Source organism: Chlamydotis macqueenii, chromosome 15 (assembly GCF_036417535.1).
Source record: "Chlamydotis macqueenii isolate bChlMac1 chromosome 15, bChlMac1.mat, whole genome shotgun sequence".
Lineage (NCBI taxonomy): Eukaryota > Metazoa > Chordata > Aves > Otidiformes > Otididae > Chlamydotis > Chlamydotis macqueenii.
In genome coordinates, this window is record NC_141570.1 from 10,495,441 (window position 1) to 10,523,409 (window position 27,969).

At 35.2% G+C, this 27,969-nt stretch overlaps 1 protein-coding gene across 5 annotated transcripts in view; it reads left to right on the plus strand.

Moving 5' to 3' along the window:
- Window positions 1–27,969, plus strand: part of SNX29 (sorting nexin 29) — a 120,426-nt gene that overhangs the window by 25,265 nt on the left and 67,192 nt on the right. For all 5 annotated transcript variants that reach the window (XR_015260206.1, XM_086759796.1, XM_086759798.1 and 2 more), the window contains exons 12-15: window positions 3,294–3,357; window positions 4,673–4,801; window positions 13,556–13,638; window positions 17,848–17,954. Coding sequence is in view for 4 of the 5 variants with exons in the window: in XM_086759796.1 (XP_086615922.1) it covers window positions 3,294–3,357; window positions 4,673–4,801; window positions 13,556–13,638; window positions 17,848–17,954 (383 nt within the window). In the remaining variant the exon portion in view is untranslated. The remainder of the gene's footprint in view (window positions 1–3,293; window positions 3,358–4,672; window positions 4,802–13,555; window positions 13,639–17,847; window positions 17,955–27,969) is intronic.

Below are 27,969 nucleotides of genomic sequence, written 5' to 3' on the forward strand. Positions count from 1 at the left end.
GTTAGATGTGATGCAGCCAAGATTCTTTTCTGAAATTGATTTATGAAATAATCAAAATTATTATTTCGTATATATTTTGATATTTCACTTAAGATATTCTAATCTCATGTTCTAATGTCAAGTTCAAATGATATCTGTGTCAAAGTATGTTAAACGAGGTAGACCATACGTTTCACTGAGTGCAATTCAGGCTCTGGCATGGGTCTGCTGACTGAGCTTTACAAAGCTGAAAAATCCTTTCTTACAAAGTACTTCATGAAGTGGGAAACTACTTTGAGACTTACAAGTGACATAATTGAAGGTGTAGATGGAGTTACTGTTGATAGTTACTGTGATACTTTGGTCACTGAATATTCTCTGCTTGTGTTATTACTGCTGTATTCTTTTGTTTTTACATTTTTATTTTATTTTTCAGTAATAGAATTTTAATGGAAAACTTTCAGATTTTATTGCACTCTGTTCATTTTGTTTCATAGGTGTATTAGGTGCCAGCAGGGGCCGCAATTGGTCTCCTTCAGTTGCTCGGTTAGTTCCTATGTGTAGTTAAAACAGCTATAAAATAGAAAGTAAATCTTGAGATTTTCAGTTCTTGATACTTAGCAATTTGTAAATTAAATGAACCACAGGATTGACAGAAGCGTACATACTATCATTAGGTTCCAATTTCAGAGAAGGTTTTGGTGGAAGGAAGGGCAGGAGCATATCAAAACAATCTATAAAGCCCATTGAACCCTTAGTAAATAATCTGATTACAATTAAAATTCAACTGACTATACGTATAAGTGAATAACTTTGTAATAGCTCATCCCAGATACATTCAATAAAAATACTTTTTTCAAGTTTGCTGTTAATGGGTGTAGATTCTCTGCACAGGAAGAACTCAGTGCGATGACAAAGCCAGACGCTGAGGCTCTTTTTCTCTATTGCAATTAGCAGAAGAATTATTAAATGGTGAGGCTTATAGCTTGGTTGCATAGCAACTCATTCTAACATATCAGACAAGAAAAATGGAATGCAATAGTGCAGTGAAAAAAGCTGTGAGGTCTCCAGTGACTGGATTTTTGTGCTTCTTACTTATGAAGACAAAGCCTGAAATGAATTTATTTTTTTTTTTAATCTATTCTTTTCCTACATCCTTTTGAATTTACTAGTAAACTACTAACCTTTTCTCAGTTCTTTTGATATGCAGGCTAGAAAATTATGTTATGAGAAGCTGCAATTTAAAATTTCTGCCATTTTGACCAATTTTCCTTAATTATGTCCCATGCATTTGTAAAATATACGTTTACTGAGCAGCAGATAGATCTCAAAAAAGAATACTAATATGACTCAAGATAAATCCTAATCCATAGCGTTAGAATTTCACGGCTTCTGTTAGACATAATTTGAAAACTTGCCCTACTTTACAGATTGTCATGTCTTATAACCAATTTTGTAAAGAATTAAGTTAGAAGTTTTATGTTTATGCATCTATTCCATTATGTCATTGTCCAGTTTTTAAAAAATTGTGTTTATGTTATCATATTTGAATCACAAAGAACTTTGTCTGCTCCAATTATTTCACTGGAAGATTATATTTTTAGTATTGGTTTATACCAGAAAAATCTGTCCTACCAGCACAAGTGTCTCCATTTTGTTTTTGTATTGGAGAAAAAGGAAGTTCCAAGACTTTCATTATAGAATGATGCTACTTGTGTCCTTCTTTACAAAGTTCTTTGATTATAGGGCTATGTTTAGGAAATAATTGGGAATTTAGTTTTTCCACTATAATTTTCCTCAGTTTTTAAAGTTGGGCTTGACCACAACGGTTAGCAAAGGTTGTAGCATTGTACAGTATTCCATATTTTTTCATATATTCTTGAGAAGGACCCTGGTTTTTCATAATCACTGAATAATTTTACTGAACAATCAAACCTAGATATTATATTTTTATTCTGACTGTGTGAGTGAATAAGGACTATGTTTTTGTACTTTCTCTGTCCTCTAAATAGCTTCTGACCTGTTCACTGGCACTTGATTGCCACCAGTCACTGACAGGTACTGAATTATTGTGACTTCTCGGAAAGCACAGCTATAGAAAGAGGGTGTATAATTTTCATCACTGAGAAGAAAGCTGAAATTTATCTTACCGACTTTTTTTTTTGTCAGGACCCTTCTATGCAGTAGAAGGCCAACACTGTATTGTCTAACTTGTTTTCCACTAAAATTTGTGCTATTAATAGTGACGTGACAGGATAATATTTACAAGATTTTTGAGCACTAAATAAAGCCTTAATAGCCAATGTTAATGCAGGCGGCTTAAGGAACATGTCTTTAAAGTTCAGGCTTCTGATTTAAGATGTAACCAGTCTGCTGGAAATTCTGTTTGTCTCTGAAAGTATCTGCACTCAGGAAAATAAAAAAATCATTCCTATAGGTGGCTCCCAGCCCACCCTGATATTCTATCTGCAGGGTTGCAGAGGAGTGCTGTGTGACCTTGTGTACACTAAGAGATTATTTCACTTACGGCTCATTCTTTGTGACAGGTGATTGCGAATCATACTTACCCAATCTTTGGCTAAACAGCAGAAGAGTTGTGAAACTTATGACTTTTCTGGAGATTGCTGGGAAATTGACAGGTGTTTCTTAAAGCGTGACCTTTTTGTTACATTATCTCTCCCTATTTTCTCGGAAGGTGAGGGGAGTGAGCAAGAGACTGTGTAGCTTGGTCCCACGTGGGACTGAACTATAACAACGAAATAAAAAGGTTTTTATAGGAAATCACAAGATTCAGAAATCCCATCATCTTTAAGATGGTCTTTAAGTTTGAGCTCAAGAAGAAATGCTATGATGAAGAAGCAATGACATTATCTCTACTCTGGTCTCACTGTAATAGTAGTATTTCCTGTGTCAGAATTTATAGCAAGGAAAACAAGCAATGTGTAGAAGTTAAACAAGTAACAGTGTATCTCATTAATATGCATGCCGTGAAAAGGTGCATTGTCCCATACATCTCTGTAAAACAAAACAGCTGCAATCACAAGGAAACTTGTAAACACTTGTATTAAAGCCAGATGCAAACTAGTTTGATTTGATCAATACTTCTGATAGTGTGTTAAATAATACAGTTTTTGAAAGATTGCTCAAACTAGTGATGACATTAAGAGCATTTTTGTGTTCTTTGCTGAATAGCAAATGGCGTTGGCATCATCTTAAGCATGTTGCTGAATCAGTGCCACTGTGTACATGACTTTTAGATACGAAATGAGCAAAAATACACACAGAAATTAATCTTTTTTTTCCCTTCTCTGTAGATGAACTTCGTCAAGCTATTGTGGCCATGATGAACAGAAAGGATGAACTGGAAGAACAGAATAGGTAGTTTTCTTTTTCTAGTCAAGAGGCACTATACTAAAATTTTAAAAAAAAAAACAAACCTGTTTTCTAATACAAGCTGTCCTTTGTCTAAAGTTATACATTATCCTTGTGTAATCTTTTTGTATATATTATTTTTCTGTGAAATATAAGCTTAATACTTCAATATTCAACTGTTGATACTGAAGAGTAATGTTTGCAAGTGAATTCAAATAATATATAACTTTGTCTCTTGGGAGCTTTTGGCAGTTGCTTTTTTTTTTTGCTTTTTTTTTTTTTTTTTTTTTTCCCAAAACCAAAAATTATAGCCAAAAGATTCTGAAGATCTCTTCAGGTAACTTTCCAAATCAGTAAAAGTTTATCCTTATACAAATATTCAGAAAACTTCCTTTTTTCCCCTTCCGGTACAGAAGCGATGTAGGATGGTTAACAATGTTATGCTGAAAGTGACTGTCATTTGTGAGTGTATTTATCGTCACTTGGGGCAAAATGCTGATGTAAATGTAAAAATGATAAGTTGCTTATTTAAAATGCTATCAAACCTACTTTGTATTTATTTAGTCTATAGGAACAGATCATTAGATGAATGAAAATACAACTGTATTGAAGACATACTGTTGTTTTGCTGTAGTAGGGCTATTTGGTAATTTACATTTTTCTATAGGTATTTTTAATTTTGTGTGGGGTTTTTTTAATGTTGAGACTACCAATTGATCTCATTTTCCTGCCTCTTAGCCTCCCCACTCCCATAATTGCAAGTTATTGCCCCATTTAGCTTTGCATTTTTTTTTGCAGAAGGTTCAGGATGCTTTGTGTTTTACCTTTATGCACCATGCTGACCTTTGCTATCTCATCAAAAGTTTTACAGACGTCTATGGCAGTGCTCTCAGTAGAGACAAGACCCCTACCTGTCTCCTGCTCTTGCTAGTAAATATGTTGCTTACAGATTATTCCCAAGATGTATAGACTTGCACTGAAGTACTGGAATCAGATTATAAACTGTTTTGTATAATAAATTCTTTCTGTATGGTGGTACAGTAGATACGATAATAGGTTGTGCTTTGGTTGTGCTTTGCTATGTTGATGAGGTTGTAATACAAATTAATAGTAAGCACTTACAACTGTTTTGATTTCGTTCTTTTTCCTTGTAGCTTTTCATATCTTTGTATAATCAGGTGAATTTATTACACTGAATAATGTAATTGTAGGATGACATTAATGGTATCATTCAGGCAACCTACTCTGTGATTCGTAGAGAATACTGTAATTGCTAGGTAGTGTTTGCAGTGTTCTAACAGAGACTGCTGCCTTCTTCCAGATCTCTGAGAAATCTGCTTGATGGAGAGATGGAGCATTCCGCAGCGCTGAGGCAGGAAATGGACAACTGGAGAAGGAAAGCGGCAGAACAGGAAGAGCGACATGCCACGAAAGTCCAAGCCTTGGCACGGTAAGAAGCCCTGAAAGTGTCACAGAAATTAACACCAGTGGAACAAGGAAAGAAATTCTCTGTACAAGAAAAAATTAATATTCAAGGAGTTTATTTTTCAGAAGAACATAAGTGATTTAGGTCTAAAAATCTCATGGACTTTAGATGAACAAAAAAAACCTTTGGAAGATTTTGTGACAAATTTAGTGGGTTTGTGATTTTTGTTTTGTTAAGTGTTAACAGTAAGTGAAAGTTTAAAATATGAGTAAAGTCACCATTACAGCTCCAGAGGAAAGAATATTAGTGAGCTGAACTTATGACAACATCAAGATTAATTTTTAAAAGTAATTAGACTCATATGAAGAAATATAAGCCATGAAAATAGTGGCTGTTAGGTAATGAGGCTACATACAAAGGAATACATCTATGTGTAAGATAAATGTAAGATGACTTTTATCTCTTCCTATATCTGTTTTCTCTGGTTCTAACCTCCCTCCTTTTTTTTTTTTTTTTTTTCTTTTTTTCCTTTTTTTTTCCTCCCTTTAAATTAATTTTTATTTTACTTGATATTTGGGAGATTCTTGCTATAGCTGTCTGCCCAATCTGGAACAAAACACTGTATGAACGTCCTGGGTTTTTTTTCCCTTCTATTGGACATATGATATTCTTAATGTTGTTAAAGTGCGTAGCACTGTCTGCAAACAGTGTTTTACGAACCTGAAATCTAATACAGCTTTTAAATATAAGAAAGACAGTATCAATGTTTATTGTGAACAGACTGATGTTGCTCTCCTAGAATAATGAAATGCTCATTCTAGTAGTAGAAATGACTGCTTTGGTGCATGTGTAAAATATAATTTTTTTTCAAAAATAGACAAGCTAGATTTTTGAGGTTCCAGCTGTCAGACCTAGAGCCAGTGAGGACTTGTTTTGGAGACTATTTCATTTTAACATTACTCCATAGTATTTCCTCTGGTAGATGTCTTATGTAGTTCCACATTGAGATTAGTATGGGGACCCCTTTCCTTTAAGCAAGTTCTTACTTCAGTCAGTAGAAATTGTGCTGAGTGGTCCTTCTGTCAGTTAAATTGAGTAGGAATATTTGTGTCTTTATTGCTTTCAGTTATATAAAATGTCATTGTCAGCTGTTGCTAACACGGATACCCTTCCCTATGTACCCTCACGTATGTAAGCAGTAAAGAATGGATTATCCATCCTCTTCAGTGATGTTTCCATCCAATCTGTCTTCCTTCTATCTGATTATTTAAGCATGATTTTGTTTTCCTTGGGCTGATGTTGTTTTCTTGTCCTGTTGTTGGGTTTTCATGACTGACCACTTTATCAACCACTGTATCACAAGCAACGATTTTTGCCAAACAGTATCAACAGTACCAGTTTCTGAACTGGTGCATCTGCTTCCCCCTAGCTCTAGAAAGGCTGACTGAACAGGTTGCTCAGGACCATTTCCAGTCAGGTTTTGAGTGTCTCCACAGGTGAGGATTCCACAGTCTCTCTGGGCAATGTTGTTGGCAGTGGCCCATTGGCAATGCTCTTCCTAATGCGATGCAAGATATGGCTTTCTTTGCCTCAAAAGGTGCATTGCTGGCTCGTGGTCAGCGTGTTGTCCACCAGAACTCCCAGATCCTTCTGCATAGAGCTGCTTCACAGCTCGCAGCATGTATTCCTTCTCAGATGCAGTACTTTGCATTTCCCCTTGTTGAACTTCAAGGGATTTGTCCAAGTCTAATTCTCCAGCTTGCCCAGGTCCCTCTGAATGGCAGCACAACAATCTGGTGTATCAGCTGCTTCCCAGTTTTGTATCGTCTGTGGACTTGCTGAGGGTACACTCTGTCCCAGCATCCAGGTCATTAATGAAGGTGTTAAACAATGTTGGGCCCAGTAGTGACTTGCCTCCAGTTTAACTTTGTCCCACAGCTATGCTGAAATAAAAAAATTGTAACCCTCCACTTGTCTAAATGTGGTTTAGCTTAAGCAAGACTCTGGAAGGTAAATGCTGCTATAATAGTGTAATTTTCTTCTTACAATTCTAAAAAAGCTCTAGAGTAACTCCTGAGGCCGAAGATCTTGGGGATGTTTCGCATGTACAGAAAACAACAAACCTATCCCAAATGTTAAATAAGTTTAGTAATCTGTGCCTTATCACAGAGAGAAGTGTTTGTTTTCTGCATGTGCGGGCAGAGAGCTTAGTGTCAACTGTGAATTATCACAGCTGAGATTCCTATAAGCTTTTTATTGTATAGGAGAACTAGTATCTGAAAATGATAAAGCTTTATTAAAAAAAAAAAGTATTTACAAAATTACTAATTCTGCTTTTGATGACACATCAAACTACTCACTTTGAGGGAGGGAGAGATATGCATAAGTGGGTTTGACATTCATGTGATGTAGGGCAATTGAGACAATGCAAATACTTCATAATTTAATATTCACGTTTCAGGTTATAGGAATTGTATATTCATATTTCTTTGACTCACTTCCCCCACAGTTTTAGAATTTGCAGTGACATAAGGGTGAATCAGATACTTGTCATGCACATACCTTTTTAAAGAATAGATAAGGAGCTTTTATAACAAGATCTAAAGAGATGCTCACTTAGGCTAACTTGTTATTTTAAACAAATTTATTTGATTTCTCTTATTACTACAGAGACTGGGTATCTTGTGTTGATTGTTCTTCAGAACGTCTGTTTACCTTGTCATGTGATAAAGACAGTGTTGGAAGCTGCTTAGGTACAACCAGTTGTTGTGGCACTTGGATGCATTACTTCAATGATTCGTTGCAACTCATTTTCTAGCACATAAGGAACTTATATAGTTATTTTGGAATATAAATTTTTTTCTTCTAAATTCTTTTGTTGATTCACTTTGTACGCTATAGGTGATGCTGCTGCAATAGCAAGGGTAATAATTTTTTAAAAATTAATAATGTTTTAAACAAGAAATTTGGAGAAACTGAATCATTTGAAGAATTTGAAATAACAAAAATTTTGGAAATGCTTTGTAAGTCCTGCATAATACACTAGGTGAGTGAGAGTAAACTAGATTTCAGATATGCTGTAGTAATGTTTACCTTAAAAAGAATTGATCATGTGACTAGAGTAGAAAAATTTCCTCAACTGTAATATGCTGAACATCTTAAGGCAAAGAAAATAATTCAGTAACAATTGTATTTTGATAAACAAATAGGGTTCAGATTATTAGTGCTGATAAGTTATGTGTGTCCCCAAAGCTCTTGCGAAGAATTTGACGTACATGTCTTCCTGAAGGCTTTGAGAACACAAATTTCAGTGACACATCAGTCAGTGTTGAAATGATTACTTCTGGATATCTGCAAAATTGATTTATTCAGTGGATCTCCTAGACTCTCTGAAGAGTTTCTGGTCTCCTGGATGAAATGCTGGCCTACCTAGAGAAATTTTCCAGAGTTTCCTAAGTTCTCTCTGAAAAATGGAAAAATTCTTAGGTCAGTTTAATTTCAAGTTGTGGTAATTTCATTCCTCCATGTGAAGTATTTGAATAGCTCTTTTATAACAATTAGGATATTGTTTCAAAATAATCAGTCTCAACATTCAACCTATTTCCTAACTTTCCAATAGAATAGGCTAAATAGATGCTAGTATGATTTTGTAAGCTGGCTTTTTTTTTTTTTTCTTTCTGTTTCTTTTTCTCCCCCCTCCTCCCACTCCCTCCCAGCTTGTCAATGAGCCTTTCTCAAATTGCATGGACATATTGTGCCAGTGGCTTCTTGGCAATGCTAAAGGTTTTTAATTGAGATTTTTTTTTTATTCCTGTATGGAATACTATTACATCCCTTTGCAAGGCAAAGAAATTTATTGAAGTTGACTGTGAAATTGGATAATCTCTGATTGCATATTCTTAGACTATATTCAGAAATGTTGGAGGAAAGCATTTTACAAAGGGCAGGCTTTGCAGCAAGAAAAGCAGATAGAAACAAGATTATAATGTACTGTGTAGGGAAACAGGGGATGAGAATTTGACTGTACTTTATTTTACACTTTTATGTACCTTCTGTTTATTGTACAGTCTGTAACCTAATTTGCCTTCTCTTATCTAGTGTGTGTATTATTTAAGCCATGTTGCTTTTGGATTTGGCATTTTATCTTAATCTGTTTTACAACACTTCATTCAGAGCCTTAGTGCTTCAGTGATGGGTGAAATGATGTGTTGCGCATCGTGAATTGATTGCATCAGTTACCTTAAGCAGTTTGTCTCTGCTTGTCAAAACTAATTTGAATATTCCTATATTCGATGATTTTTTTTTTTTTTTTTTTTTTCTTCCCTTGCTTAGGTAGTTGGTGACACGTCACAAGTTACAAAAAGATTTTGTAAAAAGAGTGAGAAACGTTATTTTGTAAGACAAACAACTTTCTTATATTTCTTATCCACAAAGCCATTTTTTCCTTTTTCAGATGTGATATCAATGGTAAAATAGAGCCCTTTCATAATTTAATTTGAACACATTCTATGTTGTGAAGCTATCATGACAATAGTTTTCAGTTTACCATCCATATGGCATTTGTCTTTCGTGACAAGCAGTTAAATTTATCACATCATTCCTCATTAGTTTTTTTCAGAGATTCATTTTGTACTGTAACCTTGTTATATTGTATATAGTTCAGCTTCCACTTCTATGAGTAATAGTTCTTGTTTTTCTTACTTCATTTAGGGTATATATGATTAGAAGTAATTGTGGTCTTGCACTCCTAATAGTAGGATTGTAGGATAACTCAGGTTGAAAAGCATCTCTGGAAGTCATCTAGCCCAACATCTGTATATAGATTCTACATATTCTTGCAGTGCACTGTTTATTTCAATTCATTCCCAATATTCATGCAATTTTTTAAATTATTGGAAAATTTGGTGCCTTTATAATGTTTTCTAAAACACTGAGGTTTTTATCAAGACACAGACATGAGTTAATTTTTTTTTTTTTTTGTAAGCCTGAATTACAAATAAGACATGTTTTAGGAGTAAGCTCCACAGAAAGCACTTGTTAGTATCTGATGTTTGTGCCAGAAACTTAATGACAGTATTCTTCAGTTGTAATACATGAGAAACTACTCTTTTTCAAATTCTTTTCTTATTATGCTCATTTTACGGAAGCTCTAGAGGAATTTTTGTATCTTTTTCAAGAAGCAGTTGGGTAGTTTTTGATTTTGGGAGTTTTTTATCTGTTAAGGTATGGGAAAATAAGTCTGATAAGGCCTCTTCCCCTGCAGCAAAAATAATAACTTAAAGGTATATTGTTCTTTAACCTTTTAATAAAATTTTTGCAAGTCAGCTTTTATAAAACACTTTTACTGGTATTCATTTGTATTAACAGCCAGAAATCTTATCTTGGTGAACATAAGCTGCATCTAATTTGACTCGCATAGTAGACCTTAACTGTGCTCAGTGTACGTATACGTGCTTCAGTAAGTGTAATTCTCTGTCACAGAAGCTTTGTGGACATTACTGGAAAATAACCAATCTCCTTCAACTCCCCTTGTCCCCTATAATGATAGTTTTTAAAAGGGATGCTATAGCACCAGGAAGGGGGAGGAGACTTCACCTGTGGGGCTTTGGGCTTTCTCCAAAAATACAGCAGACGTCACAGCAGGGAGGCTGATCCACTGCTGTGTTCCAGATGAATAGCTTGTCTCTTCCATGCTGTCCTCCCTTTGATGTGCGAACATGCTGCTTGTTATCCTGTTACATTCATCCTCTCGATGTGAGTGTCCTTAGGGAGCAGTTGCTACTTTTCCTGGCATGAATTAACTTGTTAGTGAGGATATGCATTTATCAGTAATATTGCATGCTCTCTTTTCATTCATTAGATACATAAAAGGTATGTGCTTCCCCAAATGTGAACTTGTTTTACGCTGCTAAAAAAAAAATAAAATATCATTTTTAGAGTAGTTTTGATTTTCTTTTAGGCAGGATTTCCTTAAATGCTAATTTTTAAGTAATAAATTTGAGAAGTGGTGTAATTATTTTTGCTTCAAAGTTAGGCAAGGAATTGGAGGTATTTGACAGCTTGCATTTATTATGTAATTGATAATTCCTTGTCACTGCAGATAATTGTCCAAAAAAGATAAAGAATAAGCAAGTTTGTTGTTGCTAAGGTGTTCTGTGGCTGTGCACCATTCATGAATATTTTAAATAAAATTTATTTTCAGTGAAACAGTATTTTGTTTCTGTATTAGTATGATCAATGTCACTAAATATTGCCATTGAAAAGTAAATCCTTTACTGTTAATGTTTTATTTCATAGCTTTGGAGGAAAGGATACCATACAGTAGTCATGCCAGTCAAGTACTGCTCTATACACAAGCCCTGACCATTTGCACACTCTTAATGTTTTTCCTTTTTCTGACTTTTGTTTCAGCACAGGAGTTTGGTAGGAATCTTAAGATGTATTTTTTTTTTTTTTCCCCACAGAATTATGAATACATACAGTGGTTTCTGGTGACTTTTCAAGTATGTCTGACAACAGGAATACTTACAATTTTAGGGATTTTATCTCTAACCATGTCCTAGAGTGCCACATCTACACGTTCTTTGAACATGTCCAGGGATGGTGACTCCACCACTTCCTTGGGCAGCCTGTTCCAGTACCTGAACACTCTTTCAGTAAAGAAGTGTTTCCTAATATCCAACCTTGTTGGATATTGTTGATCCTCTTGACCTAACATGGCAGAAGGTTTTAGGCAGGGAAATTTGTTATAATTAAGGTTTTGGAGAGGAGTGTGCTTTTAGTGGCATAGTTCTCTGTCTCTGTTTTCTCATGTATTTCAGTCTCATACCCTGCCTCCCTCCCTCCCCCCTGTTCCCCCGTCCCCTTCAACTTACACTTAACAGTCTTGGCCCTTATTCTTCAGTACAGAATGTGGAATTGTTTGGAGCACTTCAAAAGATGCTGAAAGCATTGTGTTTGTCACTGTTCTTATAACAGGCTAACGGTTTTGCTTCAAGTTAGAGGGTAAAGTTTGGAAAAGTTGTACAAGTAAAGCTGGGATCTTCACATAGAAGTATTTAACATCCTTAAAAATAAGTAGCACTGTTGAGTCAGCTGGACAAGAATTTCTGCAAATCTGACCCTTAACTCCTATACAGGAGTTTCTCTTCCTACAAAATACTGGTTATGAATATCTAATATAATGCTCATTAAGTCATTAAAGACTTTTTAGTGAGTGCTTGCTAACTTTTTTTTTTTTTTTGTTTAAACATGCTCTGATAAATTAATGTATATCAGTATGGTACCTCAAGGAGGCCTACAGGAAAGATAGGGAAAAACTCTTCAGTAGGGCCTGTTGTGATAGGACGAGGTGTAATGGTTTTAAAATAGAGGGAGGTAGATTCAGACTGGACATCAGGAAAAAAATTTTTATGCTGAGGGTGGTGGAACACTGGCACAGATTTCCCAGAGAGGCGGTGGATGCCCCATCCCCGGAAACATTCAAGGCCAGGTTGGCCGGGGCTCTGAGCAACCTGATCTGGTTGGAGATGTCCCTGCTCCTTGCAGGGGGGTTGGACTGGATGGGCTTTGAAGGTCCCTTCCAACCCTAACCACTCTATGATTCTATGATTCTTTGCAATCTAGCTAAATAGTAGTAATGAGAAAGAGACGTCAAAGAATGAGAAGTAGTAAGATAATAAAGAGGCATATTAGAAGACTGTGACTGGACCATAGTATCCTGCTTTGAATTTCAGTCTTGTATCAAAAACCTTAAGTGAATTTAAGTATTTTTGAAGTTCTTCTATACTGTATCATGATATACTATATACTGTCATGATTTTGATGTGCCTACGTTCTCTGTTCCCTCTAATTAGTTGCAAGCTTCTTGTGTGTGATGTTATGCACCTTTGGCACTTAGGTATTTCTACCCTGATATTTTCGGTAAGAAGAGTAAGAGTTTTCTGAATTCATTCTCTTGCAACACATTTTAGTTATGTTTCCCCTGTATAAACATTTCTGTCGTACTTAGTCAACTGATGGACTTAAACAGATAATTGAATTTTCAGACATGTGATTTGTCCACTTTGTTAAAATTCAGTTGATTAGAATCCTTTATTCCCCCTCCCAGTATAAATTAAGGTGCTTATTCTTGTTAGGTGGAGGTATGATAGTACCTCATTTGAATACTTGTACTCTCCAAAGAAAAATGAGACAGGCACAGGCACTGAAATATAACAGTTGAAGGGTTTAACTTAATTTCTTCTCCTATGGTTTTAATTTAGGAATGGTATGTGGAAAACCTTTACCTTCAATATTGCTGCTGAAGTGCTGACATTTTCTTACAAAGATAAAGTCTGTTTCTAAAGTTGAATTCGTATTTGCTTGACATCAAATACTTAGACAATTAGTAAAATTATTATCTAATTTTATACTGGCCAGAATTTCCTTGTCTAGTATCCCATTCTTATTTTTTTAAATTGACCGTTAAGTAGACAGACTGTATAATTTTTCTGCCCTCAATGTAGCATAGTATAGAAAATCTAAATTAAACAATTAATGAGAAGTTTTTTATTATGAGATAATCTGTTTTACTGATGTGTTTATGTGGCCCTGGAAAACTAATTTTCCTAGTACTTTGCTGCTGATGTATTATTTACTGATATTATGTATGTTGATATATTATTTACTCATATTATGATGTATTATAACTGATAGTATGCTTGTTTCCATTGAAAGGGGTTTTCTTCTATTTGAGAAAACAATAATATTTATTTATTCTGTTCTTTTTATCAACAGAGAAAATGAGGTGCTAAAAGTGCAACTTAAGAAGTATGTAGGAGCTGTCCAGATGCTCAGAAGAGAAGGTCAAACAGTAGAAGGTAAGGATAAAATCAGAGGGGGCGAAGAAATCTATGCACAGGGTTTGTTTTTCTGTATGCAGCCATTGAGACAGAGTTTATTGGAGGCGTAGGTATAGTAACCAAATGATGGAAGTGACTCCTGGACCTGTATAAAAACTGACAATGAAAGAACAGACAGTGAACAGCCATGTCTCTGGTTTACTGTAATCTGCATTTTTATTTTTGACTCTGATTGATCCTGGAATGGATCTCTGTAGATAACCAGCCACCCAGTCCTGTGCAAGCCCTGGTCCATAACCAACCCTTCATCCACACAAAACAACTCGTGTGTGACTGGGGACATGGTTCATGCTTCCACTTGCTGCCCAGTGTGACATCAGCGCCGCCTGTTGGAAAATATCAGCATCCTGTTTCTTTGAGATCTGTCCCTGGTGCATCTCTGACTGAACTATTTGCAGTTGTGTGAACAGTTTTGTAATGCAGATTGATACCAAACAAAAAGTATGTTATGTGATGGCATACTATCAATTACTGCTGAGCAGAAACAGTCAAGAAGTCTTTGCTTTCCTTGCTGAGTCTTTGAAAGGAAATCATTTCCATGAAAGTGGGGTTAGCAAGAGATAATTATAAGCCCTCTTAATCTCTTCCAATCATGGTAGAGTAATGTCTCCTAGTAGTGAAAATAGCAAATTTAATATCTTCCTTCTGAGAAAAATATTGATGTAGACTTTTGTACTTATTTTTACAGAGCGTTTTCTGGTAGATGAGGTGGTCTTATTTTTTTTCCATAAGAAACTTTCCAGAAAAACCTTTTAGATGAAAATTTAATTTAAAAATAATCTCTGAATTAATGTGATATTGGAACATAACAATAATTATTTTGAGGATAGAAAATTTTATATACCTAGATTATACTGTTAGTATTGTTTTGGAGATAAGTATTTGCAGACTGTTTGAAATAAACTTTGTATTAAGACCAGACATTTCACTTTTTTTGCTAAGTTTCTCTGACTCTAATGAGCAAATTTGATATCTGAAAGATAATGAGTTATCAGCAGTGTTACGTGTTGCTCATCAGTGGTGATAGAAGTGTCCATGATAGGGTGAACTGGAGCCTTGAATCATCTTCTGCTGGGACCTGTATTTCCACTGACTACAGAAGGTGTTTTGCTTTTTTTTTATTTATTTATTTTATTTATTTTAAGGTGGTTTTTTTGTTGTTTTTTTTTTTTTTTTTAGTTTTCAATATTGTGGTCATATAAATGGCTGCATGAATGAATACTACATTCTGCTCTTAAGGCCTAGTCACTATACTTATCTGTAGTTTAAAAACTTCATTCATCCTTAAAAGTATTCTTGTTAGTGAGAACACATATTTTTACTTCCGACTTTGCTGGAGTGTAGTGATTCATTTTAGGAATTATTCACAAAAACCATTGGTTAAGCTTCTTATAATAGCAGAAATTATCCTTCATTAGATGCTGACAGTTTCCATGATGAGTGTAATTATAGCAAAAGAAAAAAAATATTCCTAGGCTAGCTATATTCTGCCATGTTAAAATTATGCAAATTAGTGAGTGGTAAGAATAGAAACTGAGTAGGATGGTCAGATTTTATAGATGAAAAAGGGGAATGGAACGGTACCAACATTTCTAAAAATGAATACATGTATGCTTTATGCTCAAAGGATATTTAATCAATCCACAATATTTTTCTGTAGTATTTGTCATTAGTGACCAGAATAAATTTCAGCTACATGCACTATTTGTAATAAGTTTTCTTCTACTGTAATTCACACATTGTATTTTTATAAAAACAAATTTATTTTTTTCTTAGCTGCCATTGGAGATTTATGTGAAAATTTTAGTAGTACCGAGGCCTCTGACTCAGAAAAGTACTTAAGCATGTAAATAATCGCTGAGAACTAATATGTTTAGATATGCTTTAAAAAAGGAGAGTGAAACAAAAAGAAGTATTTTCGTTTACCCATTTATAGAAACTGTTGTACCCATGGTTTCTATACATAACTTGCAGTATCTCATCATAGGCATTCATATTTTTCAGATGTGAGCCTTCATAATTAAGAATATTTGCATTATTCAAAAGAGCTATTTGTACTTTTCAGTAGATGTAACATTGTGTAATTTAAGGCAAATTATTGAATTCTAATTGTGATATAACTTAGAGTGACCGTAACAACTTGTCTTCAGTCATTTTGTTCTTAATTAGCTTACATGCTTAAAAGGATTACAGAGTATATTTACAAGACCTGTTTTATTGCTCTGTTCTGAATTTGTGACAATTTTGTGACGAAAATAGGACGATGAAAGTACTGTTTTCTCTACTTTTGTCATTTTAAGTTAAAATTCTTGTTGGTTTCTTATTAATTTACACTCTCCTAGGTAAAGGTTCTAGACTTCTGACTAGCCTTACATGTAGACAGGGACATGGAATTCTGATCTGTTTGAACTTGGAAAACTCCCAGCTGTCCTCTTTTGCTGTAATGTTAGGAAATTGTCTTCATTAGGGAGGCATAAATGGTTGCATACAACTAATTTCACTGCTGCCCTATGTTATCATAATGAGTAATTTCAGCGATGATTAATCTTCTTCCAAATGGTATCAAAACAAAAGTCTTAAATGTATTATAGATTTTTAGAACACTGTGTTTAGACTTTCTGTGAAACTGTTTTGAAAGAGTCAAAATAAATTGAGCTTCCCATGATTCTATGATTCTGCTGTTATTTTTATGGTTATAAATAGAGAAGAATCTACATGTTTGCTACAATAATCAGATCAGATGCTATTGAGTATGGCTTCTAAATAGTTTCCTAAAATAGCAAATGAAACTCAGCATACTACTTTGCCTTGCGATGACTTAAAAAAAACCAAAAAACCCACTCAACAAATGTCATTACAAATAAATTACCCAAGAGTCAGAACTGTGTCAAGTTCAGACTGTCATACCAGCTTTCAGCATGAGTGATCACTGCTGTACACTGAGCAGTTTGATATTGATGTTTAAATATTTAATAAATGATCCTGATTTCTCAGCCATCAGCAGGAGTTGGATGTGTACCATTTTTCAAACCTGCTTAGATACAATCATATTATGTATATGAAAATGCTGATCTTTAAAGTTTCTGGCTGAAGAACTTGAAGCAAGATTTGCAAGAAATAGCTATTAAAATAGCATTCAAAATTAACTTAAAATAATAATAAACTTCTGAATGTAAATATTCATCCTTGGAGCAGAAGTAGACTCCCAGGCCCAAGAGTATTTAGTCAGATGAATTATGGTGTCTTTTATCTTATAGTGGTTGTATATATAGTTTAGATTTTGAAACATGGTGAAAGCATTTGTTAAACCTCTCTTTCATTAGGGCTTGTTTACTTTATATGTGCTAACTTTTTTAAAAAAAATAATTAATGCTCTGTGAGGAGAAGTTGAATTGGACTTTGTGTAACTTGGAGAAGAGAAGACTTACTTAGAATAGGCCTTAAAGTGATTATCAAATACATAAATGATAGCTAGGAACAGGAATAGAATAAACTGTAGTTTTCATTCACTGCAGATAAGAAAAGTAGTAATGGGCTTAAATGGCAGGTGAAGGAAGTTTGATTAGCTATCAAGAGAACCTTTCTGAGAAAAATACTTGAATTTAAATAGATTGTGCAGGGAAGCATAAAATCTCCATTATTGGAGGTTTCTAGGAATAGATTAGACAATTAACTGTCAGGAAAGAAATAACTACAACTGATTCCGCTTCATGCGAAACCATGAAATACTAGATGAAGTATGGAATGTCCGTTCTCAATCTTATTTTCTGTGATTTCTATAATATGTAAGTAATCTGTGCAAGTAATATGAAATTATATTTTGGAAGCGTAATAGGAAAAAGTCTTAAAAGAGAAGCGTAGGCTTGATTTTCAAAGGCTTTGTGTAAGAGTTGCAGTTACTACCTACATATATTAGATAGCTGTAGTCACAGAACAGCCAAATGCTTTTAGTTTGCATTTTTTTTCTGTTGAGAGTACCTGTCTAATCATTACTCACAAGAAAGTTCCCTGCAGCGTTTGTATTTTAGTGCTTGTAATACTGTTTAGTATTACATCCTATTTTGATACTTTTAATAACTGTTTCTTTTAGAGCTATTTCTTCTAAACATATTGTCTTAGATATTTATGTAACTTAACATTTTAATGTGAGGTATCTCTTTCTTTTAGTTCTCCCAAACATTTGGAGCAGTGATGGTGAATTTACTATTCAAGAGCAAAAGCAAGTAGAAAACAATGAGGAACTGGCCAGCTCTTATGAAAGAAAATTGATTGAGGTAAAATCTGTACTGCACAAATTTTACGGAATCATGATTGCAGCATAACATTTGAAGCTGCAAATAGTTTCTAACTGCCAAACTGTGTTTCATTTTTGTATTGCTTTACCATGTAGCTTGTTGAATACTGCACTATAGAAATGGAAGATGGAAGCTGCTAGTTCTGTTGATATGACCGTGTTAGAAAAAGTTCCTAATGGAAGATTCACTTTTAAGACTAATGTAAAATTAATTAAAGAAAAAAAAAAGGAAAGATTAGAGTTTCATCCTAAATTTAAATACAAATTATTTTCCAGACAAAAGTAATGAAATTTAATATCTAATATCCATATCTCCTATTAAATATTAAATGAACATTTTTATAAAAAGTAAAACAATTCCCCATGTCTTTCTCTTGCCCAAAATACTCTGAAATTGGATACTCATATTAACTGATTAACATGAAGATGACTGCAAATGCAGGTCATACATCAAAGAGATTAATACAGTTCTTCTAAAACATTCATACTTGGTTATCCTTTTCTCATAGGACCACGTGAAACGAATTCTCTCCCTCGTGCATCCCTTTGGTTGGGTTCTTCTGACTCCTTTCCTCTGTTCTGTACCTATCAAAATAGTATCTTAATTAAGAACACAAGTAAAATATCTTTCAGCTTTAAAAGCATCTTCCTTAGTAGAACTAAGTTTTTTTTTCTGCATGTTCAGGCATTTGTTGCTAACACTTCTGAATGTGTGGAAGATACCATTAGCAGTAGCCCTGATGACAGAGCAGTAGATGTAGCCACTCAAAAACCTTGTTGCGAGTCACATCCAGAAGAGGAAGTCTGCATCTGGATCTCACTCACCAGTCTGTAACAGTATCTTCACATACTCAGAACAGGATGTAACTCCTGTAACAATCCTGATGTATTTGCCAAAAGTCATTACTCCTTTTTCTCTCTGCAAATGAAAGATGTGAAGTCTTATTTTCAAAGGTTAGCCTGCGTTGTGTTCCAAACTGAGGACTAAGATAGAAAATACTTTTGAATGCTGTTCTGGCAGTTCATTCAGCTAGAATTGGGTCTGAAATATGTTCAGACTGAACATTTTTAGTAACTGTTATTTTGTGCCTAAGAGACTATTTCAACTGAGGACAAATATTTCCTTGTGTCATAGTTTAGCCCTGCTTGGGACAGGGAGAGATCATACAAGTTACCGTTATGGGTGAAACAGATTCAACTTTGGGAAAACTATTTCAATTTATTAATAATAAATATACGATATTATATAATAAATATATTATAAACACATAATTTAAAAGAACAGGGTAATGAGAGAGAACAAAAACAACTTCCCCCCACCCCTCACTTTTCCTGGGCTTATCTTCATTTCAAATTATCTCTACCTCCTTCAACCCCCGGAGCGGCACAGAGGGGAATGGGGGCTGTGGTCAGTTCATCACACCTTGTTTCTGCTGCCTCTTCCTCCTCAAGGGAAGACCTCCTCACATTCCTCCCCTGCTCCAGCGTGGGGTCCCTCCCACAGGCCACAGTCCTTCATGAACTGCTCCAGTGCGGGGTCCTTTTCCACGGGGTGCACTCTGTCAGGAGATGGCTGCCCCAATGGGGGCCCTCTATGGGCCACAGCCTCCTTCAGGCATCTGCCTGCCCCAGCGTGGGGTCCTCGACGGGCTGCGAGCGGATCTCTGCTCCTCCGTAGGCCTTGATGGGCTGTAGGGGGACAGCCTGCCTCACCATGGGCTGCAGCGGAATCTTACCAGGAGCGACATTACTTGTTGTCCTCCTTCTTCACTGACCTTGGCATCTGCAGCTGTTCCTCTCACAAGAAATTCTTCACAAACAGTTTGGGCAGATGCCTTTCAGGCTCTCTTCACTTCTTGCAGCTGGGCCCAGACCCTTGCCCAGTGGGAGGCCAGAGAGTGAGGCCCACAAGGCCCACATCTCCCCTTCTCTGCCCACACTTCTGTTTTATTTTCTCCCTCTTAAATATGTTATCCTAGAGGTATTATAACCACTGCCAGTTGGCTTGGCCGTTGCCAGTGGTGGGTCAGCTCTGGAGCCAGCCAGGTCCACTGGACAAAGTGGGGAGACTTCCAGCAGCTTCTTGCAAGAAGCCACCACTGTAGCCCCCGACACTACACAAACCCAACACACCTTGAATTTCTTGGTAGCTGATCAGGATATTGAAGTCTTCCCACAGACAAATGACTAGCTGTCAAGAGAGTAAGGAGAATGGTTCTGCTGAATAATTAGAGATTTTTTTTTTCCCTGTTTTTTCCATTGGAAATTATTTTGTTCATAAAAGGATATTTAAGAACTTTTCAGTTTCTTAACATATTTGTTAAAAAGTTTGTATTTATCAAATTTAATTGTGATCAATTTAACCAAGTGGATAAAGGAAAGTTGCAACTACAAATTCTGAAGGAGTGAAGAAACTTAGAGACTTTTTCCTGAATATTATGCTTAAAACAGTGTTAGAGAAAGTTTTGTAAAATTTCTGCATATCTTTTTATAATGGTGTATTTCCTTAGAAATAGTAGTGAAACACCTATCTAGTTACCACAATTTCTTCTAACCCCCAATTTGAAGCTTGTTGGGATATTGATAGGTCTTGGGATACCTCTAGCAATTCCCATATGTTTTCCAATGTCATATGCTTTGGGAGTGGAATGCTATTTTGTTTTAGAAGAGAAAGTAGGTCAGTTTATACAACTCTCAAGCCATGAATAAAGTGTGTTTAAAATCATCGTAAGTTGTTTTGGGCCATTGCTATGCATTGTGAGCATGCTTGCTGTATGTAAAGAAAAAATGTGTTTCATTTGCTTTGCCCTGCTTATGTAGGGTTTGTCAGAGTAACAACACCAGGAGATTTCCTGTGTTACACACTGAGGGAGCAACAAATTCTTCATAGTCTGCATTGCAACTAAGCTTAAAATAAAGTTGCTAAAGACTTGCTGACATGTCGGACCTGATATGGCTAAGGATTTAAAATGAAGCAGAACAAACAAAAAAACCTAAAACAATTGAGGTGTTTGTACCTCTTTAAAAGACCTGCAGTTAGATTTTTATTGGTAAGACATTGTTTCCAATTGGTCTGTTCTTTCTCTTTGTGCCTAGAGACCAGTATGAACTAGTAAACATATATAACTGGAGAGAACATTACTTCAGCTTTCTTTGCAGTTTCAGCCTTTGATAACTTTGTACTCTATTTAAGAGTAATTTTAGTGGTGGACTTTAAACTGGATTTCATCAAAGTTAAATTGTAGGTTATGCTTATGATATACTAAGTTGTATTATGAGAGTGGTCTGGTAAAGACTCAATAAATGACATTGAATTTTCAGTTTCCTGGCATAGACTATTCCTGCCAGACAAGGGAATGAGGATACTAAGTTCTCTGCTAGAATAACAGGCTTTTGATGTACCGAAACTTGTATCACAATATATTAATCCCTTATTGTTCTGCAGAAACGCTTATTCTTACAGGAATCTTGGAGACAAACCAAACAATTAAACCAAACCCATTTCTAGCTCTCTAAGGCTTTTCTTGTAGAAGCCTGTACAGGAAACATTTCTAGGAGTTGGAATTTTTCTACATAAATTAACTAGAAATTGCTCGGTTTTTAAAGTTCCGTAGAAACCTTTTTTACCTTTAATTTACCTTTTAATGAACTTGAAAATACTCTCCTACCTCTTCTAAAGCTCATAATCTTAATTTTTTGTGTGGTACTTTTTTTTTTTTTTTGCTGGATAATTTGATCTCTGAGCATTTGGTATGTGAGGCTGGGAAACTTTTTCTAACATGGAAGGTGAATGCGCTGATCACGTGAACTCAAGATGTGAATCCCTTTGTTCAAATAAGTACACTCAGTAGATTAGAGTTGAGAGTTTATTTCTGAATAGTAGATATTCATGAGATCTGACATCTGTCAAGAAGTTTAAGTTTAATGTTTTTTAAATTCCTGAGAAATTATCCAGCTCTTCTGAAAAGTTTAATTGTTTCAAGCATTTGAAACAACATCTACAAAAGGTGATTTTGGATATTAAGGCAAGCTTTCACCATTCTGGAGAGTTTCACTTTTTGAATTTTCATGCCTTCTGTTCTCTCTTGTTGAACAAGTAATTTGCTGGCCAGTTGCATCTGAAGACCTCAGAAGCATGCTACTGATTATTTGTACTCAAACTGCCTTCTAGATTTTTAACTTCAATCTCCTCATTTTCATTTCAAAGTGTTCAAGTGACTTTAAGCTGTATTGAGGGTTTTTTTTTTTTGAGCCAGCAATTATATAAAAAGAGCAAATTATGGCATGTATCACTATAGTTGGGTACGTGGCTTTTTAAAATCCTTTTAAACATTAGACCTTTTGATGGTGTGGTTTTTTTGTTCCCCGCCTCCCCCCCCCCCCCGTAATGGAGTAAGGAAATATTATAGAATCATGTGAAAAGAGCTGTGTGACTTTCAGGAGTTCATTGTGTGAAGTTCAGGAAGAGGTAGTATCTTTTGTTATATCAAATCACATACTTGCGGAAAACATAGAAAAAGTTCTTCAGGTTAAACACATGCTATGGTTTATGTTGCACCTTTGGCAGCAATAACGATTTAGGCAGCCAATCTATGGCTTGAATCCTGCTTCTACATCACAGGGCATCTACATCCACAGTTGTAATGGAACAGTAGTTTCTATGTGTGTGGTGCAAATTGGTTTAAGAACCTGGTTTGGCTTAAAAAATACTTTTGTGGTATTTTCATTCAGATCATTTTGAGGTATTTTCATTAGTTTCCTCATCTGATTGGCAGTCCTGCACATAGTGTGAACATGAATGAACATGAAAAGCAGCAGTGTTTTATGATCACTGCTGAAGATTTCCGTATTGTAAAACCCTGGACACAGTAAACACTAAGGTGCGTCTAAAGGATGGCAACAACTGCTGAGAATGTTACCTAACTATGTTAATCTATCATGATTTAAAGGAAAAAAGGAAGGTTAGCAACCTAGCAACAGATGGTTACTAGCAAGGACTTAAATGGCAGCAAATTAGTATCTGTGGAATAGTAAAACCATAGATTGATGTGACTTCAAGCAGTCCTCTCCCAGGAGGGACTGCTGGTGTGAGAAGTCTTTTTATTGTTGCAATCCAAACATGGCCTATGGGGAATAACAATGAAAAAACTATGATGAGCAAGTAAAGAAATATTTCTGTTCTGCTTTTCTGGTTCTGGGCACTGATAAATACCAAATCTGTACACAGTCAAGTCAGCTGAGCTCACCAATTGGTTTGCATTAGGTATGGAACCACAACTACATTTGTGTAGCTAAAATACAAAACTTGTGCCAGTCTGTATTTTTGTTGGATCTGTGCAAGTTACGGGACGACAGTCAATACCTGGTCTAGTGTAAAGCCTGCTAGGTAAAAATTAGTCTGTCAGCATTTCTTTTTCTTTTTCTTTTTTTTTTCTTTTTAATCTAAATCTTGTGATTTATACCAGATAATATTTTGTGGCATGTGAAATTACTTTTTTTTTTTTTTAGTCCATGATTTTTAGTATCCAATAATGAATATCAATTTAGTTCCAAGTCTTGTTCTATTGGAGGTGGGCTACGGAATGGTTATGAAAAGTGATCTCCTGATAGTAACTGTGTCTCCGTACTTCATTGCGTGTGTCAGATTATCCTTAAGAGTGCTGGTTGTACATTTGGAGTCTTTAGTGTTAGCTCATGAAGATAATCCTAATAAAGGGATAATGAGTTGCAATTAAGAATAGCTATCTCCGCACAGTAGATGAGGTGAAACCTTCCTGTAGGTGAGAAGTGAGAAGTTAAAAGGATCTAGGGAAAGATAATAACGGTGATGTTTAGAGCTTTCTTTAGATCTTCGTTGTTGAAATCTTTCTTCTTGAGCTTTGGCTTTTGCTATGAGGATGTATGTGGAAGCATGCAGCAGCTAGAGACATGGTAATTTTTATCTTTTTTGTTAACGCTAGTCCCTTTTATTAACACTTATTAAACTCATTATCCTGTGTATCTGATTTTACATTTACTGGTTACTTTCATTTTCCCTGGCCAGGCACAGGTCTTGCCAGAAACCTTGCCAGTTTTTCCTGTTCAATGTGTTAGTGCTCTTCTGAATGTCAGCATTAATCTTGCTACCACTGATAGTACTGTACACAATTGACAAATATTGCAAGCATTAATATGCAGTTCAGCTAATGTGCAGTTACCCATGTATTTTGAGTTGAAAGCTACCGTTTATTTTTTTCTTGTTGATTTTGATGAATTGTGACTTGTGCTTGCCTTATGGAGCTATAGTGAAAAAAACAAACAAACAAAACCTCAAACAAAAAAAAAAACCTATGCCACAAAAAAACCCAAACCAAACCAAAACAACTCAAACCCAATCCTGTTCCTAAATGGATCTTTCAGTGTGCCTTGAACCAAATAACTTGCTTACAGATGGAAATGTCAACAATACAAAAGGGAAGTTTTGAAAAAGAAGGAAATAACTAAGCATTTTAAGGCTGTATCAATACATTTGTCTGGGCTGTGTGCTATTTTGAGTTTTCCTGTTTTTCACTTGTACAAAAAAATGAAATTATTAATATTTAGTAGCCTATCTGTTTTTTCTGGGAGACCTTTGGCTTTATTTCTATTGGCGAAAAATGTAGAAGGATGTTGATTTTTGAAAAACAGCATCTTCTCATGGAAAAAACACCTTCCACTGAAAGCAAAAGGAAGCAACTTCCAGTTCTGTCTAGAGATTCTTGGGAAATAACATTTTTTTTTTCATTTTGAGACAACTGGGCAAAAACATGCCTATACCTGACAACAATTCATTAATTCAGATGTGGCTTGTGCGAAAACTTTTACGAATTTTAGCTGCAACACAGATTTAAAAAATCTGAGTTCCACTAAAACACTCTTTAAAAAAGTACTAATTTTTTCTTGTTGCAAGTTCTTAAAAGTCCTTTTCTCTACTCTAAAAGCATGTCCTTTTAAGACAGATGGTGTTATTCATACACTTAGTGAAACATTCCTAGCATGTTTTAAGTTAACAGCTTTGTCCTCTGCTGTGGAACATTAAGAGGTATTTACCTTTGTCACTTGTCTGGAGACTGCTCTTAAATTTGGTCATGCTGGACAATATAACTGCAGTGCTATCAGGCAGCAGGAGTAGACTTAGGTTTTATTTTGACAACAGGTCGTTAGAGTTTTGTTAGTGTGGAGTCTTAAATATTTTATGTTAGCCTCACTTCCCCTTCGTGATAAGGATTTGGGTTCTTTAAACATACTTTCTGATATGACCAGGACCAAATCTGAATGATCATCTGGCCAAGGGAAACTTAGCTCATTTGTACTTTAATTTTCTGCTTTAAAAATATTGTCATGGACAAAAACAACTATGAAGATGATTGAAGTCCCAGTAGGGAAAATTATTGCTTAAGCTTCAGTGTGGAATGAATAAAGGAAGATGTGATGACATAAAATGTAACTGAAAGGATATAATTAAAAGGAGACCTCTGTTGCTTTTAGCAGACCTTGGTGCAGGGAAAATTAGAGGAACCTAAATTAATATTGTTATTCAGAAGTATATCTCATCGCTTCTTTTGGTTTGCTGTGATGGTAGAAGATTTTTCTTGTAAAAGAAAAAATGTTGAAGTAACTTAATTACTAATAAATGTGATTTTCACAAGTAACATACCTGCCAATTTGTTCTTTTGATAATACGTAATAAGTGATATGCTGTTTTATTTGCTGTTAAATTTTCTTTTTATTATTCAGCTTTGCTAGGGACACTTATAAATTTTTATATTACTTAGTGTTTTGAGAGAGCTGTTGAATTTACATATTAATTGAGTCTACAAGTAGAAAGTTATTTCAAGGACGTCAAAATCAGAGGGAGAGAAAACGGTCAGGTATTACATCAGATAGTGTAGATTTTGTTCTTCTGATAGACTGGCACTGAAAAATCAAACATGATTTCAAATTCATTTTTGCATCCATTAATGAGTTTTTATATTGCTTTTGATATCACATCAGCCAACTATCAGTACTATGTTTTTTCTCTGTGCATTTGCAACTAGTAGCATGCTGCATCTTTCTGTATGTGAAATACAATGAAGTTCTGCCTACACACCCAGGCTCTCTGTAATTAACAGTAACCTGCTAATATTAATCTGAATTATATTCTTAAATATTACACCACTCACTTTGAATTGGAATGAGTGATTAAGCTAATGGAAAATAATTTATCCAGAGTTAATAATATTTCCATGACATTATATCATTACCTTATCTAGTAAAGTTGGCAGTTTTGTTTGGTGAATAAGTGTTTGTAATTTATGCACTGAAACTGCTTGCTAAGTGGCACCTACTTCATTAGTCACAACACAGAAGTCCATATGGATTTAGATATCTCTTTCTTTTGCAAAATGAGCCTATTAATTGCTAACAAGTGTTTGAAGTTAAAGAACCTTTTTTATCAAGGCTGATGTTGAATGAACAATTGAGATATTAACGCATAGTGTCATTAATTGATAACATTGCAAGTCCTAATGTTCTGATTTTTTATCAGGAGGAGCCAGAAAAGAGTCTACTTATGAGGCTGGGAAGTTATTTTTCTAATGGGATTAAGTGCAACAGAAATGCTTGACAAGAACAAAACCAAAAGCAGTAGATTAAAGCTGCTTTAGTGCACCATAAATAATTTTTTAAAAAGCTTTTGATTCTTGAAACTATATTAATACCACATTAAACTTTTACATGTCGGAAAGTGAAGAGTGAAACTAAATGGTAACTCAGACTTGTTGCAAGTTTTTTGTATTGTAATGTATAAGATAAAGCATCGATATTAATCTAAAACTGCTTACATAATTTGGGAAACAAAAATGTTTGCTTATTTGAGTTTAAATAACTCTGAAATCTTCTTTTTTACTTCCTGATGGTCCCTCTACAAGGAAAGTTTGTTGTTAGTTCAGTTACTGTTACTGGCTTTTAGCTTGTAGTTTGCTGAGCATTTCAGCATAGTTTGTAAATTCAGAATTAAGAGGAGAGATCAGTCTAGACAAATCATATCTGGGCTTAGTTTAGCTCTTTTGCATATATGTCATGCTGATGAGTTACTAGATTTGAAGGACTCCCTCTAAAATAAAAAGAAATTGGAAAAGAATACTTGAAGTTCAACTCAGCTATAATTATTTTTATTTTTTCTTTTTAATCAATGATGCCAGCTCCTAGCTTTTGAAATTGAAGCTGTTTTTTTCTGTTTGTTATGTGAAGGATACAGGTTGTCTGGAACAAAGCACTAAATTGAAAGCAAGCACCAAATTAAACAAATTTAATTCAACTGCTTTATCTTGGGGAACTTCCCTGGGGAAGTGGGAGAAGGCAGAGTTATAATTGAAGAAAAGGAAAAAATTAAATTCATAGATAGTAGTGAACTGCCTCCAAAAGGGAATCTATAAACTCTTAAGAGACTTGACAGTAGTCCAAGTCCCTGTGCTATTGTTGAAAGTAGTGGATTGATATTCATCATACTGAGCTGTGCTTTCACGTTACCCCATTGCCTCTACTATTCTCCTAGCTTTGGATGGCTGTATGAGGAGATGTTCCAAGAGTTGCCGTAACCTCAAAAACATGTTTAACAATACTGTTGTGGTAGCCTGCCGTGCCCACTAGAAGGGACAGCCAGTCACTACTGCTTGTTTTAATCTGACTGCTGTTAAAATTGTAGCGTTTCTTGCTCTGCTCTGGGACTGCTCATCTGGTGCTCCACCTCTGACAGTGATCTTCATCAGTATTCCATTTCTTTAATACAGGAGTCATATAGGGAGGACTTACTTGGAAACTTCTAACAGTGGGGTTTCCTGAAGAGTCAGTCTTTTCCCTTGAAAATAATTCTACAAACCCTTTTTGGCTCAAATTTCTTTGCTCTAAGGCTACAAGTGACATTATCAGTTCAGGACAACTCCCTTGCCAAGTATGTTGTGTACTGATGGGTCATCCATCATAATTGAAACTTT